General features: G+C 39.3%; 1 protein-coding gene across 4 annotated transcripts in view; it reads right to left on the bottom strand.

The window, feature by feature from the left end:
• AIG1 (androgen induced 1) overlaps window positions 1-16338 on the bottom strand; it is a 127490-nt gene that overhangs the window by 68089 nt on the left and 43063 nt on the right. For 3 of the 4 annotated variants that reach the window (XR_005105142.1, XM_037393226.1, XM_037393228.1), the window contains one exon: window positions 12333-12434. Coding sequence is in view for 3 of the 4 variants with exons in the window: in XM_037393226.1 (XP_037249123.1) it covers window positions 12333-12434 (102 nt within the window). In the remaining variant the exon portion in view is untranslated. Of the gene's footprint in view, window positions 1-322; window positions 397-12332; window positions 12435-16338 lie in introns of those variants that run through there. The other variant, XM_037393229.1, reaches the window with a different exon arrangement.

The following is a 16338-nucleotide window of genomic DNA, read 5'->3' as shown; positions in this document are numbered from 1 at the left end:
CAGGGCTGGTAAACACTGAATTCTTGCCTGAAGAAGGTGCTTCCCACAGTGGATGCAGGCCTCTACATCGTGCCACTGCGCATTCTGGTGTAATTTTTTTTGTCTAGTAAACACATCTTACTACCTCAGTCAAAATAATCAAAGTATAACTCTTCATGGCCACTACTCATACTTGACCGTCAGTGACACATTTTGCACAAGGTATTTCCTTTCTTAAGGGTATTTTTATTTCCTCTTGCCATATACCTGTAATTGTAGCTTTTCACACTTTTGAAATAGCTTTGGCTCCATAAAAGAGACTTTTGAAAGATCTTTAAAACATCTGCAAGCAAAGCCCTCAGCTTTCCTTGATTTTCACTGGTGGTAACACCCCCCTTCTTGGTCCCAACAGCATTCCTGGACAAGAAAAGAAAAAACAATTCCAAATGACAGGGCAGATGAGAGGGACCTTTCCTGCTTTGGTATCTTTTCAACTTCCAAGTTCATCCTCCTTAAATCATTCTTCTGTTTACATGTCAGAGTCTCTCTTCTCAAATCAATCATCATCTGAGAAGGAATGGAAACCTAAGGGACATTTCTCCTTATGGAGAAAAGGTACACCCAAAATCAAATTATTTGGAGTAAGCTGACAGTAGTTGCTATACTAAAAGAAAACATAAACACAAAGGCAGTTAGTTAGATGAACCTGTGCTTCCAGTAACATAAACAAAACGAAAATAATGAAACGCCTATTGTAACTAAGTGAAACAGGACTTAGAGCAACATCTCTCTATTCAAAAATTGAGTCACTTCTTCCTTCCAATAGAGCATGAGCTTGAAACCCAAGTGAGTGTTCATTCATTTGCCATGAATTTGTCTCCTTTGCCTGGTCTGGAGAGAGAGGATCATTTCTTAATAAAAGCACTGGCTAATGAAGCGCACACAAATTCACCTTGCAGTTCAATCCTTAACAAACTGCCTGTAGCCTCAGGCAAACCACGAATTCCATGTTTTAGTTTCTCCTCTGTAACATGGGGAAAACAGCAACTCTTTTCTGCCAGTCTTTACCTGTCCTGTTCATTTAGGCTGGAAGAAATGTGTGAAGACTAAACATTTCATATTTCTATCAACAGTGCTTAGCTTAAACAGAATTATAGGAGATGTTCTTTAAAATGGTACTAGGTACCAATATCATTATTAATAGGTGAATAGTAAAATATATATAGAGAGAGCATTTATTATGATATATATATATTACTATTCACATTTTATATACATATATAGTGCATAAATATATACTATATATACTATATATACTATATAGCATACAGTATACATATACACTATACATATACACTATATATATATATATATATACACACACACACATATATATACTACCTATTGTAAACCTACCACACTGATGTCATGGAGAATAAAACTGTGGGAGGCACAGTAGCATAGGGGTTGGGCAAACAACTGTGAGATCTAAAGACCCACAAACCCTGAGGAAATATAGAGGCAATGACTGTACAAAACAGGGCGCTCTTCTGGCTTCTGCAGGCACAAAAATGTTGGAAAAAGAAAACTGCACTGCGAACAGTGATCCTGCACAGTGGTCACAAACCAAATGAAGCTGAATTTCTGCTTGTTGGTCTAGAATAAATGAAGGGTCCCATTTTCAATATACACAAGGGTACTTTTAAACTTCCCTTTCAAGCTTTTTCTCAGTGATGTACAGTATACACAATTATCACCTCCAATTTCTATGGCTCTCTCCAGCTGACTACTATTATCACATCTTTATTTCTGTATTTGGTTTCCTCTGCTTTGCTCGCTGTCTTCTCCTCCTTAACAACCTCTAAGGCTATCACTTTCTCTCTTAGCTTCTGACACGTGCATTTCTTCCACCTTCAAATTCCCTCTTCCTTTTCATCCTTCATTCCTCTGCTTCAGAAGCAAAGACCAAAATGTCATCCACCTTAAGTCTCTGATCTAACAATACATATATTCACCTACTAAAATGATTTGCAGCTGTATGTATTTTTAAACAACTTGCAGCCGGTGCACTTTTGTTTGTTAATGGAAACATCAGTAAATCTGTGTATTAGTAAAAAGACATTTTTAATGGATGTTTCCTTTATAGAAAATGGTATCATTTCTCATTTCTTCATTTCAAATAGTGCCTTAAAATACAAAGTTCAGTTAACTGACAAACATATTTCATCTTTCCCATAAATAGTTCATAAAAAATTTCTACATTACATACTGTATTTGCACAAGAAGCCACAAAAATGTGCATGGCAGTGACTCAGCAAGTTGGAAGCCTGCATATAGGGTTTATAGAAAGCTGGTAAAGCTCAAAGTAACAGAAAAAAAAGCTAAAAGCCCCACAATGCAAATAAAATGGCTTCCTGTTGGAAACTAACTTAAGGATATGATTTCAATACTATGGCCATTTTTTATAAGGAAGAATTTCTTTCCTAGGTATATCTGAGCTTTCTTTTCTAGGTGTATCTGAGCTACAGCATGCACCACATCAGCCTAGAGTATTTTATGAAATACCAGGGGCACTAATTTGGTATATAGCCATTAAGTAATGTTATTTGAAACGGAGGTCGCTTCTGTTCTACAGCAGAATGGACAACAATACCAACTCTTAACTCTTAGCTGCATTTGCACACACGAACCTCAAAGTAATTTGCAAAAGGCTGTTTGCCTCTTCATTACAACTGAATGACCAGGACACTGAGGCACATGAAAGGGAAACACCTCTGAGCCCCCAGCAAGCCCCCAGCAGGGTGACCAGCGGAGTACAGGCACACACAGTCTGGTTTGGCACAGTGGCTGCCTCGCCTGGGACACTTCATAACCAGAATCAGGCACAGTGCTATAAACCCAGTAACAGCCAGCACTGTTTTCTAATTATCATTACAAAACCCACAAATAAATGAGATACCATAGAATCCCCCCAAAATGCAGACACTAGCTAATAAAGGCTTTTGAACACACACTATACAACTTACCTCAGCTTATTCAGTAAAATAGTGGCAGAACTAGGAATAAAATGGGAATTTAAAAACAGAGTTTAAACAGCACTTCAAATATGCAGTGTTACTTGCTTTGAAGAGAAAGCAAGCTGTGAAGAGTTAAAAGATACCAGTTAATACTGCAACAAAGATGTAAGAGCATACATTAGCCATTGGTCTGCCTTTTGCCATTTTGAGACACCTCCACACCCCGTGCTATTTCTCCATGGTTGGACCTTTTCTTGCTCAGGTAACTGTGGTGTCTGACAGAGGAAAAGTCACCTTAGTCATCCTTATGGTCTCTCTGAGAGAAACAGACACCTCTGGAAGGTGATAGCTTTTCCCAAGCAGGGCACCAGGCTGGGAATTCGGTGCTTTAGGAAAATGTCCAAAGGTAAAAGGGATAATTGTAGACCTGCATGAGTAATGGCAGTGGCTTACACATCTGTCAAAAACATCCTTCATGCTACATGCTGAATATGAGTCTCTTATATCTGAGGAGTTACTAAAAATGTACACTGTTTTCACTTACTTGTATCCATGTGGGAAAGTAATATACAGGGACTGAACTGAACAGCAGTGCAGACATCAGGTTATGTCAAAGCTCGTAGCCCGCAAGGAGCAAAAGTAATTCCCAAGGTTGTCCCTAAGTCCTTTATTTCTGCCTATCCGCATGTATAAAACATTACTGCTGTGGCACTACTTCAACACGTTAATCACCTGAATATGAAATTATTTCTCCAAAATTAATTTGGTTTCCAAATCCAAAGAAATGCAAAAAGACAGCAAGTAACAACAAAAAAAGTTACTTTAACAAAGTGGTATTTGTTACAAAAACAAAGTCAAAATATGTCCTTGTATTAGCATTCCTGTAGCAATAATGATCTTGGGATACAGGGAGAAGTAATATTTTTTATTCCACCAACTTCAAGGGCTGGAAAAAGCATATAAGCTTTTGGGCTCAGACTCCCTTCACCAGGTCTGCTGATTCTTCTGGTATTGTGTCCATGTGAAATAACCTACTTTCCAACAATGATAAACAGGTAAAAATCTGGTCACTGAGTTAGTGCATATGCCTTCAATTGAAGGAAAAACTGTCTGCCAAGCTTCAACCAAGTAGATCATAGGTCTGTGAAAAAAAGAATCTAAAAGGATGGAATCCAGTTGCTATAGTGGCAAATTAAACAAATAAATGAGATACCATGGAATGCTGCAAAATATTTGTGGTCTGATTAAGTCATATTTGCCACATGTGTGAATACTAACAGCACAGTTTAGTAAAGTGGGTACAATATCGTATAATCTCACTTTTATTGTATGTACATTCTAATTCTTATCTGAGTGCTGATGAATGGGAAACCAGCATGCCCAAGGACAAATAACACTGCATTTTACTGTAATCATAATGCAAAGGATAGAGCCTTACATACATAAGATGGACAATCGATGCATATTAAGCTACTATACCTTCCAAGAGATATTTGAATCCTTCCCTATGTTTGCATGGCCTGCTAAAGACAGAAACCTTTTTGTAGTTCTTGTCTCCAAGGTGACTTGCATATGGGGAGCTTTAGAGCACACAACCTGTAGCGGGCAGCTGACATACCAAACCTTCCTCAACGTAAGCAATCCTCCCCACAATACATTAAGTTTTTCCAGTGAAATGTTCTCTTTTCTTGATAAAAGACACTGTTTAAACATACTCATCATGAATCATAATCATCTATCACTTACTGTTTGATTCTACAATGTGTCTATGTTCTCTCTCAAAAAAAAAAAAAAACTCAGGAAAAAAACAAATCTATTATGTCAAAAGATAAAACAAGTGTCTAATTTTAACTGAGAAAGAAGACAGCAGGGCACATAGATTTTTATCAAAAATGTGTTACCAGTTATTAATGCATTGTGCACTGATTTTAAAGTTGAACATTTATTTACATTTATAACCTGCAAACCACGTTATCCGATAAATTGTATAGAAGCACCAGAGAAATGTACCAGCTTAAGCACTGCAAGAGTTGTGCACAGCTCCAGTAGTGACTACAGCTGCACAGAAAGTGAATGTTAAAACAAAGCTGGTGTTCCTAATATTGTCAGAATTATGGGAATGAACCAAATGAGTTTCCATCCCACACTGCTGCTGGTTTAACAGACCTAGCAGTCCAGGGCCAAACTCTGCTTCCAGGAAAACAGCTCAGTACATACTCCACACCCAGAGAAAGGCAGAAAGTCTAAGGCTCCCTTTGTATGTCCTTTTGGGGCTTTTCTTCACTCATTTCTTTTGTGCCTGTAGTAATTGCTTTAGCAATCATTTGTGTAAGTGACTTCAGCTGAAAATATGGCTCTGAGATTTTATTATCAGTATTCCTACTATTACTATAATTATTATTTCCAGAGTTACACCTAGCCTTGTCTGCTAAAGCAGAGAGCGGTTTGAAATACAGATAGTACACCTTCTTACCTGTGCTGCTTCAAATATGTGATCTTCCAGCATGCCCGCAACCCTTAGAAAACAGCACCTGTTTTAATATGCAATGCAACTCACACTTCACAGCTGGTATGAAAAAGTAAAGGCACACTCTGAACAGGCTTGTTTTCAACAGCAGGACTGAAGTTCTGAGGTTCAAAGACAGTCAAGATAACATATGGCATTGTGAGATAAGAATATAGACAGACATGCAAAGACACTGATGCCGTTCTACCGATATCACACAAATATAATTTATATGAACACAAGCCTCGTACTGTTGCATGGTTGCAGGCAGTTTTAATCCTAAACATTTTACAAGGATTTGACGCTCCTGGCATGTCACTGTGCAAATATTACTTCCACTACTCTGTAAACCTGAGTCCAACAGCAACAGAAGCAATTCTCTTCCTCTCACAGGAGCATCAATAAGCCATGTCCTTGCTCTTAACTCATCTAATAACAGATCTCAGGGAAGTCTTCCCAGGGAAGCAATGGAAAGATATGGTAAGAAAGCATACTAGTCATTTCCCCTTTCTTACTTTTCCTTATTTCCTTGCTTCCCCTTTCCTCATCTTTCCCTTACCTCAGGTCCCCTTGAGCATTTTGAGCCTCTTTCACTTTGTCTACATTATTTTGTGGCTCCTTTTTTATTCACTTGCCTCATCTATTTTGCTTTCTTTTCTTTTTTTTCAAGGTAGGAACTGGAAGAGCATCAGCTGACTTTTTGATTCATCTCTTTTCTCTTGCCTGTCTTCTCCTCTCATCAATCTATCTTTCCCTAACCTCCTTTTTTTGTGCTCTCTGACTCCCCTTCTCCTTTGGTAGTCACTCCCACGACTTGGTGTTGACACTACATGCTCCCATCCTCTGTGCTAACAGACCGAGTTACATGACCTTGTCAACAGAAAAAGGCAAAACTTCAGAAAAAGATCTCATCTGGGGATTTCAGCTCTCAGACTTCTCATTTGCAATGCTCATGTCTAGAGTAGGGCTCGCGTGCTTAGCTGTTACTAAGTACTCAAAGGTATTTCAGAAAAGGTCCCTCATTAGAACGTGTTGGGCTTGTTCGTACCAGGAGGAGCCTGTATGTGTGTTTTCTCTAGATTACTGGAAATAGCAAATAAGCAGAAACATTAGGCACCTGTGTTCAGTTAGAAAGCTGTCTTCACCTTACCCTCGTGAGTCTCCTCCTGCCGATACATAACATGGTTAAGGCCAGCTTCCTGCTTCACAGAACTGCTGTGCTATGATTGTATTAGGTAAAGGTATTCCTAATGCTCCCAGAGGATGCCACTCAGATCTTCTTCTTTACCTTCCTTACCTACTCATATCAGTTTTCTTTACATAGCAGCCTGTCTCAATTTTCAGGTGCCACGCTGTCACAGGTTTTGACACACCACCAATTTCCAAGCCCTTCACATAAGTAACAGAACATCAAAAAAATCTTTTAAGCTGCTGCTGCTTTCTCTCTAGAGCAGAGGGATAATGGATACTACTGTATTCACGCTCCAGTGGGGGACCTGGCAGATAATGAGGAGAGATACCAGACAGAACCGCATAACTACAGCATGAACATGCAATAAGTGTACAAACCCAACAACATTATTTTCACAAGTTTTGCAAATATTCTGGGTCCCCAGGCAACCAGCTTCAATCGTTCTTTCCATCAGATAGATGTTTAAATAAGAGCCATCTAGGGGTGGCTATTCTGTTGGAAATTAAATTACAAATTTTCCCTGATTTGTATCAGAAAACTTTGCAAGCCATGTAACAAACAGGAACTCCTTCCTGGAGCACTGAAGATTTTATTCACCCCCAACATATGAAAATATTACAGATAAAGTAAGAAGAGCACTTGAGCTGGAATATCCTTGAAAGCCTTAAATTAGATTTAGAAACAAATCTCAGAAAAGGGTAAGTATCTTCCAGACTTAAGCATGAGGTATTATCAAGGTGCCATACCTTGTACAAAAATAGCCCACACATGGGATATTGCTGTATTAGGCAAGCATCCTCATGAAGTATAATGCACTGTTTCTAATGAGTCATATCTGAAAAGGATTTTTAGGGCAACATGCTAGGTGGAAACACTTTGCTGGAAAAAAGGACATCTCCTTGTTTGTCCATCAGAGTGAGCACCGTGCAGCAACCCACCCAAGTAATGATGGAGAGATAGGTTTGTCAAAAAACTCACCGGTGTTGGACCGTTCAATCTTTATATGCCAGGTTACTATGAATTTTGATCTTTGCATGGCTTTTCTATTTTTTGACTTGCTGAATCACCAAGGAAAAAAGCCTTCCACCAGAAAAACAAAGCAACAAACAAGCCAAGGCCACTGGACCTAAGACAAGGCTGCCAGGAAGAACAAATTGGGAGATGGCCGGAGGGACTCCTTTACCACTCTCTAGTGGGCTGAGCTTTTTCAGCTGAGCAGCCAGTAATAAGAAAAGAGAGCCAACTTGTGAAATAAGCAGAGATGTACCACTTGGACAGACTCCTTCCTCTCCATAACTTGTCTTCATCTGCTATTTGTCCCAGGTTTTGTGCATTCTCTTGAATAAAAAGACAGAGGGCATGTCTTTCTAGGAATGCCTTTTTTGCCCAAAAGCAGCATAAAAAGAACAGAGTACAAAACTGAAAGAGCTTTCAATAGATTGTAGCGGCACAGAACGCACACAACAATTTTCTAACTCCATAGAGGCAGAGTACATTCCCCTTCCCCCTTCCCTGACCTCTCCTCTAGAGTTTTCCTATGAAGACAATTCTTTGTTTCTGACTTCCAAAGCCACTGAACTCCTCAGTAAGTAATTTCTATCTCTGTATTTTACTTTCCTTGCCACGAACAAAAGATGATTCACATTTTTAAAAGAATTTGGGACAGTGTCTGTGAAAAACAAAGAAGGACTCTCGCTGAAATGGTATGCTAACTTGGACAGATACTGCATGCAGTCCTGCCATGTAACCTGGCTCAAAATCAGCAATGCTCAAGCTGAAATTAATTCAGTCTCCAGATCTGTTTATGTGGGCATTGATCAGAATAGGGGCAACCACTAGTTTTATAGTCTGTTCTAATACTGAAGGGAATATAACTTGTGGAAACAAATGTTATCCACACATGATCCTGCCCAGTCCCAACACAAAAAGGTGCAATGAATGAGCCGATAAAAATCCTATTACTATGACACACTAGTTTTAAACACTAAAGGTTAGCTTTTAATTAAAAATTCCTAATACTGATAGAGATCAGATAGACAGCCATCAGAAATGGGAAGAATATTTCCCATGGAAAATATGCCTGTGGAATTAAGGGTTGATATGGATCCAACGAGCAGGACATTCCCAAGAACACGAACAACATCGTTGATGGAAGAGTTCAGTAATCCAGCAACTAAAATTGTAGCCAGCAAAGATGAATTCATCTGCATAAATAATAAATACAGGATGTGAACTTGACACTTCAGAAATAGACCAGCCCTATTCTCCAACAGCTCTCTTCAGACAGGTAGTTATTTCTACTGACAGAAGCTTAACCTCAGCTACCCACATGTGCCCCTTCACACAATAAACAGAGATGAAATCCTTGTCCTGCTGAAATCGACAGCAACCCTGCCACTGATTTCCCCTGGTCATTTCTCAAGTCTCAGGGATGCCAGTGGTTATGGATGAATCGACTGACTGAGATGATGAAATATATCAGTTTTATGACACAGTAAAACTCTGTTAGTGATGCCTTTCACAGGTGTATGAATCTGTATGTATGAGGTACCATGAGGCACCACTTACTACACAGATTTTTCTATAGACGGGAATTATACTTTTAATCATTATGGAGGGTGTATGTATATATATGTAATAGAAATACAGTTATTGACATTATATGCAATTTCATGGTAAATACTTCGTGGCTTCTATCTTTGTGTGCACTCATGAGCCTCTTCCTGTTTCTATGAAGCTTTATAAACAATATTAAGACTGAATTGGTAATGGAATTGCATAGCTGTGAGGTTCATTTCCGTTACGTTTTCCATGTCTAGAGAGGAATTTTTTTTATAATTAGGAATTTTTTAGATGTTGAAAAAGTTTCACTATGAAAAAGTGACAGCTCTTGAGTATTAGCAAGACATTACTATGTATTCAAGAAAGCAGGGTTTTTTTTAACTATAGGCAATGTTGTAACTGCATAGGAGGGATGGGAAAGAGTGGGGGAGAAAAAAGGGGGATGGGAACTAATTATTATAACCTAACAAAGTAGCAGACACTGCTGCCCAAACCACTGCTGCTTGGGCTAATGCACTGAATTGGGCCAACCCTTCAAACAATTTCTTCATACAGCCTTCAAGATCCTTCCAAAGCATGAATACTCCCAAATATTTTTATACATGTCGATATTAGTAATGGAAATCTGATTGCTATTATTACAGCCAGTTTTCATGAATCTTCATTCCTTTTATACCTGTGGATCTTGCAGGCTGATGTTCAGAGTTGAGCAAGTTGTTACAGCTGGTCATAATACATCTGTCAGAAACTTTTGAAAATATGACTTTTCAGTTAAAGCAGGGAATCTTTTTACTGTGGAAATAGTTTTACATTTTCCACTTTTTGTGGCTTTTTTGTGATAAATACGTGTTTACTGCTGTGAAAAAACCTGGATGGAGTGTTCACAGGTGAAGTAACACTTGATCTCAGATTCTTAGGAGCTGCACCCGGCACTGCAGGGGAAGCTCACAGGGAAGAGGAATTCATCAGCAAAAGGACCCACCTCTCACTGACAGATTTCTTTCTGCCAAGGTTGATGAATCTCGTGTGTGAATTTTGTTGTACAAGGTTAGGCTCCAGTACAGCTACCCTTGCGTTCAGAAAAATTGTCACTGACTCTGCACAGCTGCTGTCAAAACGTGCAGGAAAAGATGGGAATAAATGTTCATTTCAGTAAAAAACAACAGCCAGGGGTCCTGACTTTTCTAAAACTGTATTCCCAGAGGTCCTACCCTTTCACCAAGGGGACCTCTATCAGATTCTCTAAAATCTGCCATGTCAAAATTATAACTACTACTAAGTGAGATGCTAGCATCCTGAAAGTAGTTTAAGAACCCCTTCATATTGTGATGGGCAATGCATCAGAATTAATTAGTGTGAAAGCCGGTAAAGATAAAACGATGGCTAAAACAACAGAAAGAATTAGACTGAAAGGTGGTGAAAAGCCCAACAGCCATAAGCTTTCTCTGTGACTGAGCTAAAGGAACTCTTGGACAAATGGAGACTGATACAGCAAACAATTCCTTTACAAAAGTCTTTCAAAAATGCCTTCTACAATATTTCAAGTTGGAAAAAAAAAGTCTTTTCATAACACTCTATTATGTCCAAGAATCTCAAACAAAAGCCCTCTTTAGATATTTCAGTAAGTATACATTTCTACAGAGCAACATGAGTTTGAATTGCCTTTTAGTTATGGCACAGAGGAGACTTCCTGAATACATAGGGCTGCTTGTTGTCAACCCCTTCACAGTGCTCATTCATAAAAAAATGTTATAGGTTAGGCACCTTCAGTATGTGGAATGTCACCTGGAAGAAATGTCATCAGAACTGGCACTGATGCGTGGGGAAAAAATCAATGTATGTATGGCTTGGCAGTGTTTGCAAGTGTTCAGTTTGTGACCTCAAAACTCAAGGGAGGACAGTCTGAACAAACACAGAAGGAGTCATCAGGCTCTTTCCTCAGCTCTACACATACACGACATCACGCTGTGCCTTTCAAAACATTGTAGAAGTGTAGTACCTAGCAGAAGCTGATGCTCCTCTTGTCAGTATTAACTCTCATATTGCTCCTTTAACATGCAATTTAGGGAAAATCAAGAGCAGTGACATCTGCCCCACCCCACAAAGGACCTATTTATCAAGTGCAGCAGTAGTAGACAACTCTTGATATGCTGTGGTGATAAAGTACTCACACCCTGAAGGATAAGCTCTGCTGTCATCTACTGATGAGCACCAGTGCCAAATGGTTTGCCATGCCCCAGTATGGAAAACAAAGTCATAACAAAACATTTTGCACAGACACAACTAGAGAAGCAAACATGACACTTTTCAGCTCCAAATGCTACATAAACAGTCTAAGTACCTGCTGGCAAAGTGTGTCCTTATCATTCCCTTAACACTTAAACATATAGTTGAGAGAAAGCATGTCCAACTTGACATACCAGAGAGGGATGAAAAGGTTCTTCTCAAGAAACTACTTCTATGATTACCAATGCAACAATTTTGAAACTCTGCATTGATGGCATAGAAGTCCACATTATTAAAAATACTCAGATACAGGTTCTGCTACACAAGTCTGGTGTGCTTGAGAAATGAGTAATTACTTCTATTTTTTTTTTCTAAAAACATACAAGTTCAAAAAGCATAGTGCGATTTTTTGAACAAGCATTTTAACCAAAACATTTTCATCACAAATTATACTTCGGTAGAACAGTAAAGAATCACTCAGTTAAGTGTTTCTGTCATTTTAGAGCAAGATTTGTCAAAGTCAGGACTTCAGTAGAAGAGTCTCTTTTGATTAAATTTCCTCATGACGAGGGTGACAGTGCTCTGGGAAAGGTACCTTATCACACACAACAGCTGATTCCCACAACTAGCATGGGACTAGGAAAAGTTCAAATCTCCACTGTTTCAACCCAATAGAGATTCAAATTTGACTCAAGAGTCAAGGAAGGAAAGATGTTATTCTTACTTGCAAACAATGCTCCTTAATCACTTCTGGGGGGATTAGCTCTAAGTGTATGCAGAGTCATGCACAGGGAAATCAGTGTCTTACACTTCTGTTTATGCAAGGAAGTGTTTGAGTTACTTTACTCACCATTCCGTGATTTAGCCACGCTGGTATAAAATTATCAAGCAGCTTTGGGTAAACCAGTTCCCTGTCATAGATATAGATGCTCCAAAACATCGTCACAACAAACTAAAGAAAAAAACCAAAAGACAAGACATTTAAAAATACATGCTTCTGAACAATTAGCCACACATTTTAGATAGCAAAATGAGGCATTTAGCAAACGATCTATGGACAGACATGGATATTATTGCTCTTTGACCAAATCCTGCTTTAATAAACAGTGTTCATCTGGATTAATATTTGCATTCACAAGAATTTTGACCTTTTTTTTTTTTTTGACTTTCAGCCTGGAAAAAAACTCATTTTTTACTTACATGCCTGTGGCCAAATTACTACTCAGTACTAAACTTTAGCAGCAGATGTAGCACATAAATAATGTTTCACCACTAACAGGATAGAAAACAAATGGAAAATCAGGTAAAATATCACTTGGAATTCATAGAACATATAAATATGAAACATTCTACCCTGAACAAAAGCCTATAAACTCCCCTTTGCACTTTTCTGTGTCAGCCATCAAAATAGTAGCTTTAAAAAAAAAAAAAAAATTAACCTTTTACTACTCTGCATACAATTCATGGACTGGAATCTGCAGAAAAGAGGACTAGTATCCTGCTCGTTTGTTAACACAAAATTTGACTTAGTTCTTGTCAGAGACTATTCACCAGGAGCCCAGTGAAAGACCACTGTTTCCTCTAGGCTGAGGACAGGATGGATGGCTCAGATAAAGTTTGCATTAGGCTAAATTTTTGCCAAAGTGTGCAGAAATTATTCTTTAAAGATTCCTTGATGTCTGAAAAGCGAAGACAAGATAAAGCTGCAAAAATATACAGAAATAATAGTTTTAGCTTACCTTAGCTGGGGAAAGAACAAAGTAAGTAATCTTTTAATTAAAACAATTCTTTCTCACCTTGAATTTGAGCCTGTTTTCTAGTAATAAAAGGCTTATTGTTTACAGCAGTAAAACCCAATACCTGGCCCAGGAGTGTTTCAGTGACCGTTTTTAGGGGAATTCTACACAGTAGCGACAAGTCCAAGTTTAAAGCTTGAGAGGCACCAGACAGCACTTTCACTGAGATCAGCAGGTCAGTCCGTCCAAAGACGTGGCCCATGATTTTATGAGTAATTTGGGGGGTCAGTAAAAGAAAATGCAAGAAATACGGGGCCACCACAGCAAAATCAGCAAATTACTAGTGTGTGTGACAGCATAGGTGTAAGTTGTTTCATATGCTTCTGACTTCGGAGAGCTTAAATTCAGGTTGCAGTTTATCAATGGCACCTTGTTCTAACCACAGGCATGCCGGCCAGCCAGTTATGTGAATGACCTGAACCAGTACACTGTTCCCTCAGTGTGCATACAGTACATAGCTTCTTAGTTTCCAACACACTTGTCCATCTGTTATGATAGCTATTGGTGCCTGCTCAGAATAAGCTTGGACTATTTGACTAGTGCACAGAGGACAGAGGGGAAAAAAGAGTTATGATGGACAGCCTGAAAAATACTGCAAATATAAAGCACCCCACAAGAAGTCTCTCTTCTGGGCCAGCCTTGGCATTGGCACAGCCTAGCTCTTTACGCACCTGCTGACATGTAAGTGCCAGGATATGAATAGCTGAACAGCAGGGAAAATGGAAGCAAAGTATCCTCTTCTCTACAGGCTTCCTAGAAGTCATGTATTATCACAGTGGGTCTCTGAGAATCTGCTAAGACCAACTGGGACATAAAAGCATATTCTCAGGTGCATGAAGACCAAGACTGACAATGCTTTTTTCCAAGGAAGTCTTACAGCAAGAAGAATCACCCAGGATTAGGTTGAACTGACTGCAACAAAGCTGGCAAGCTTTGACCTGTGATTTTTGTGTGGAGCAGAATAAAACAATAGACTTTGCCAAGGAGGTAAAGATAAGAAAAGAGGGGACATGCCATCTGTCCCTTAACCAAAGTCAGCCAATGGATGGAACAGGATCAGCCTAGCTGGTTGCAGCCATCTGGAGCTACAGACGGCAAATGCTGCTTAGCAAAGCACTATCACAAGGCAGCCATAAGGTAAAGGAAGTGCGCAAAACCCAAGGTGTTACAGCACTAACCTGTCTCAGAGCATGACCCAACATGAGACTAACACAACGCCCTGGGGAAGATCCCTTCCAGTGTCTGAATGGTTCACCTTACCTTTCCTTATAATTAGTTCATTTGGATAAAATGAGCTATAAAAATGAACTATTGCACTATGAACCAAAACGAACTAAAAATGAACTGTCTGGCTAAAAAAAAAAAAAACCTGTAACAAGAATGGATAAAAAAAAACTGTAACAGGAACTTGCTACTTAGCTACCTTGGCTGCTTCTGAATTTGTTTACTTTGATTAATGAGCAACTATTGGTCTGGTACTTCTAAATCACCTCTACTATGCTTACACTTAGGTACTGGTAGACTTTTATTTGGGCTGGGTTTTGCCAAGATCACACATGGTCATGCAGTGCCAGATCATGATACAATTGAGTTGCTTCTTTACACTGCCTGTGTAAGGCTCCATCAGAACAGCAGCTCTGTCGCTCATGCTGCCTTCCTTGTGGCACAATTCATCACTGTTGTGGAGACAGTCATGGCACTACCCTCACCTCCCAGGCTGAACAGGCTGCTCATACACAGCAGGCATATTTCAGGGAGTCAAATATTTTATTTTCTTTTGTTCCCAAGGTGAAATGGCAAAAATGTCACCCTTCCACTTCCTCTTCAGAAAAGCTCGAGGCCCAGAATTCAAGGAAGAAAACAGGAGACTCATAAGATTGCCAGCTTTCTGAAGACAGGTATCACTTGGTTAAACATAAGGTTAAACAACTTATAAAAGAATGGAAGAGTCCCTCATTTGCTACTTATCTTCTCTAGGGTCATTATAGACCAGAGGGACCTCAAATTTGCAAACAGACCTTGGAAACGGTTTGAAAGTGTGGAGCAGCTCGCTTGCCACAGGCATAAGTATTGCTAAACAAATACACAGCAGCAGAAAAAAATCAAGGCTGAAAACTAAACTCTGTTTTCCCAGTTAAGGAGATATTCCTTGAGTTTTTGTCCTTTGTCTCTGAAGCTTCAGAGGACATGAGAAGAGCATGTGGCACTGCCAAGGGAAAAATTTTAAAGAACAAGTTGGGAAATGGTTGATGATTCAAAAGGGAAAAGAAGAGGCTTTATCAAAACACCACAAATGGAAGCAAGTAGAAACTACGAGAGGAAAGCCAGTGAAAAGAATTGCATAATTTGCTGTTTTACATGAGCCCGACCAAGAAATGTTATGCAAACGAAGAATGAACCCAGTGGAACTATATTTTCCTGCACTGTGTGTTTTTGTTTCTGGCTGGGCTACACAGCTCAGTTCACTCATTTCCTGGATGGCCTCATGACAAAGAAAAAAAAAAACCCAACCCTTTGACCTTGACAAAATTTCTTCTAAGTACTTCTTAAAGGTAAGCTTTCTGGCTATCTCCCAAGACATTTGCAGTTAACTGTGAGTATAAATATATCATTTGTGAGCCTCTTTGAGGGTTAAAGGCATTACACGTAGAAGCAAAGTGTTACTAAAGGTAGACCACACTAAGCACAAATTTGCATGGTACTGGCTTTAGGTGGGATCTAGTGCTAGCACAGTATCACACCAAATGAATTCCAGAAAGGCCAGTGAAGGAAATCACAAGGAGTGGGAACTGAAAACCAGGGAAGACTTTCCTCGGAGAACAGAGTTCAGGAGGCAATGGCATCACTGCTTGCTCATGCTCCCATCACCAGCTACCACAACACTACAGATGAAGACAAAATCTAGACTAGAGAGATTTTGACGTGGTCAAGTCAGTAATGGAAATAAAAGTATTTTGTAGTCTGGTCAAATAACAAGGTAAGTAGGAGACTGGAGCAAATACCTACACATCTTTTCTTGGGATAAGATCCCAGATCAGCATTACTGATGATCTACAGAAG

This window comes from Falco rusticolus, chromosome 6, assembly GCF_015220075.1.
Source record: "Falco rusticolus isolate bFalRus1 chromosome 6, bFalRus1.pri, whole genome shotgun sequence".
NCBI classification, from domain to species: domain Eukaryota; kingdom Metazoa; phylum Chordata; class Aves; order Falconiformes; family Falconidae; genus Falco; species Falco rusticolus.
Note: the sequence above shows the minus strand (reverse complement) of the source record. Positions and strands in the feature narration are given on the sequence as shown.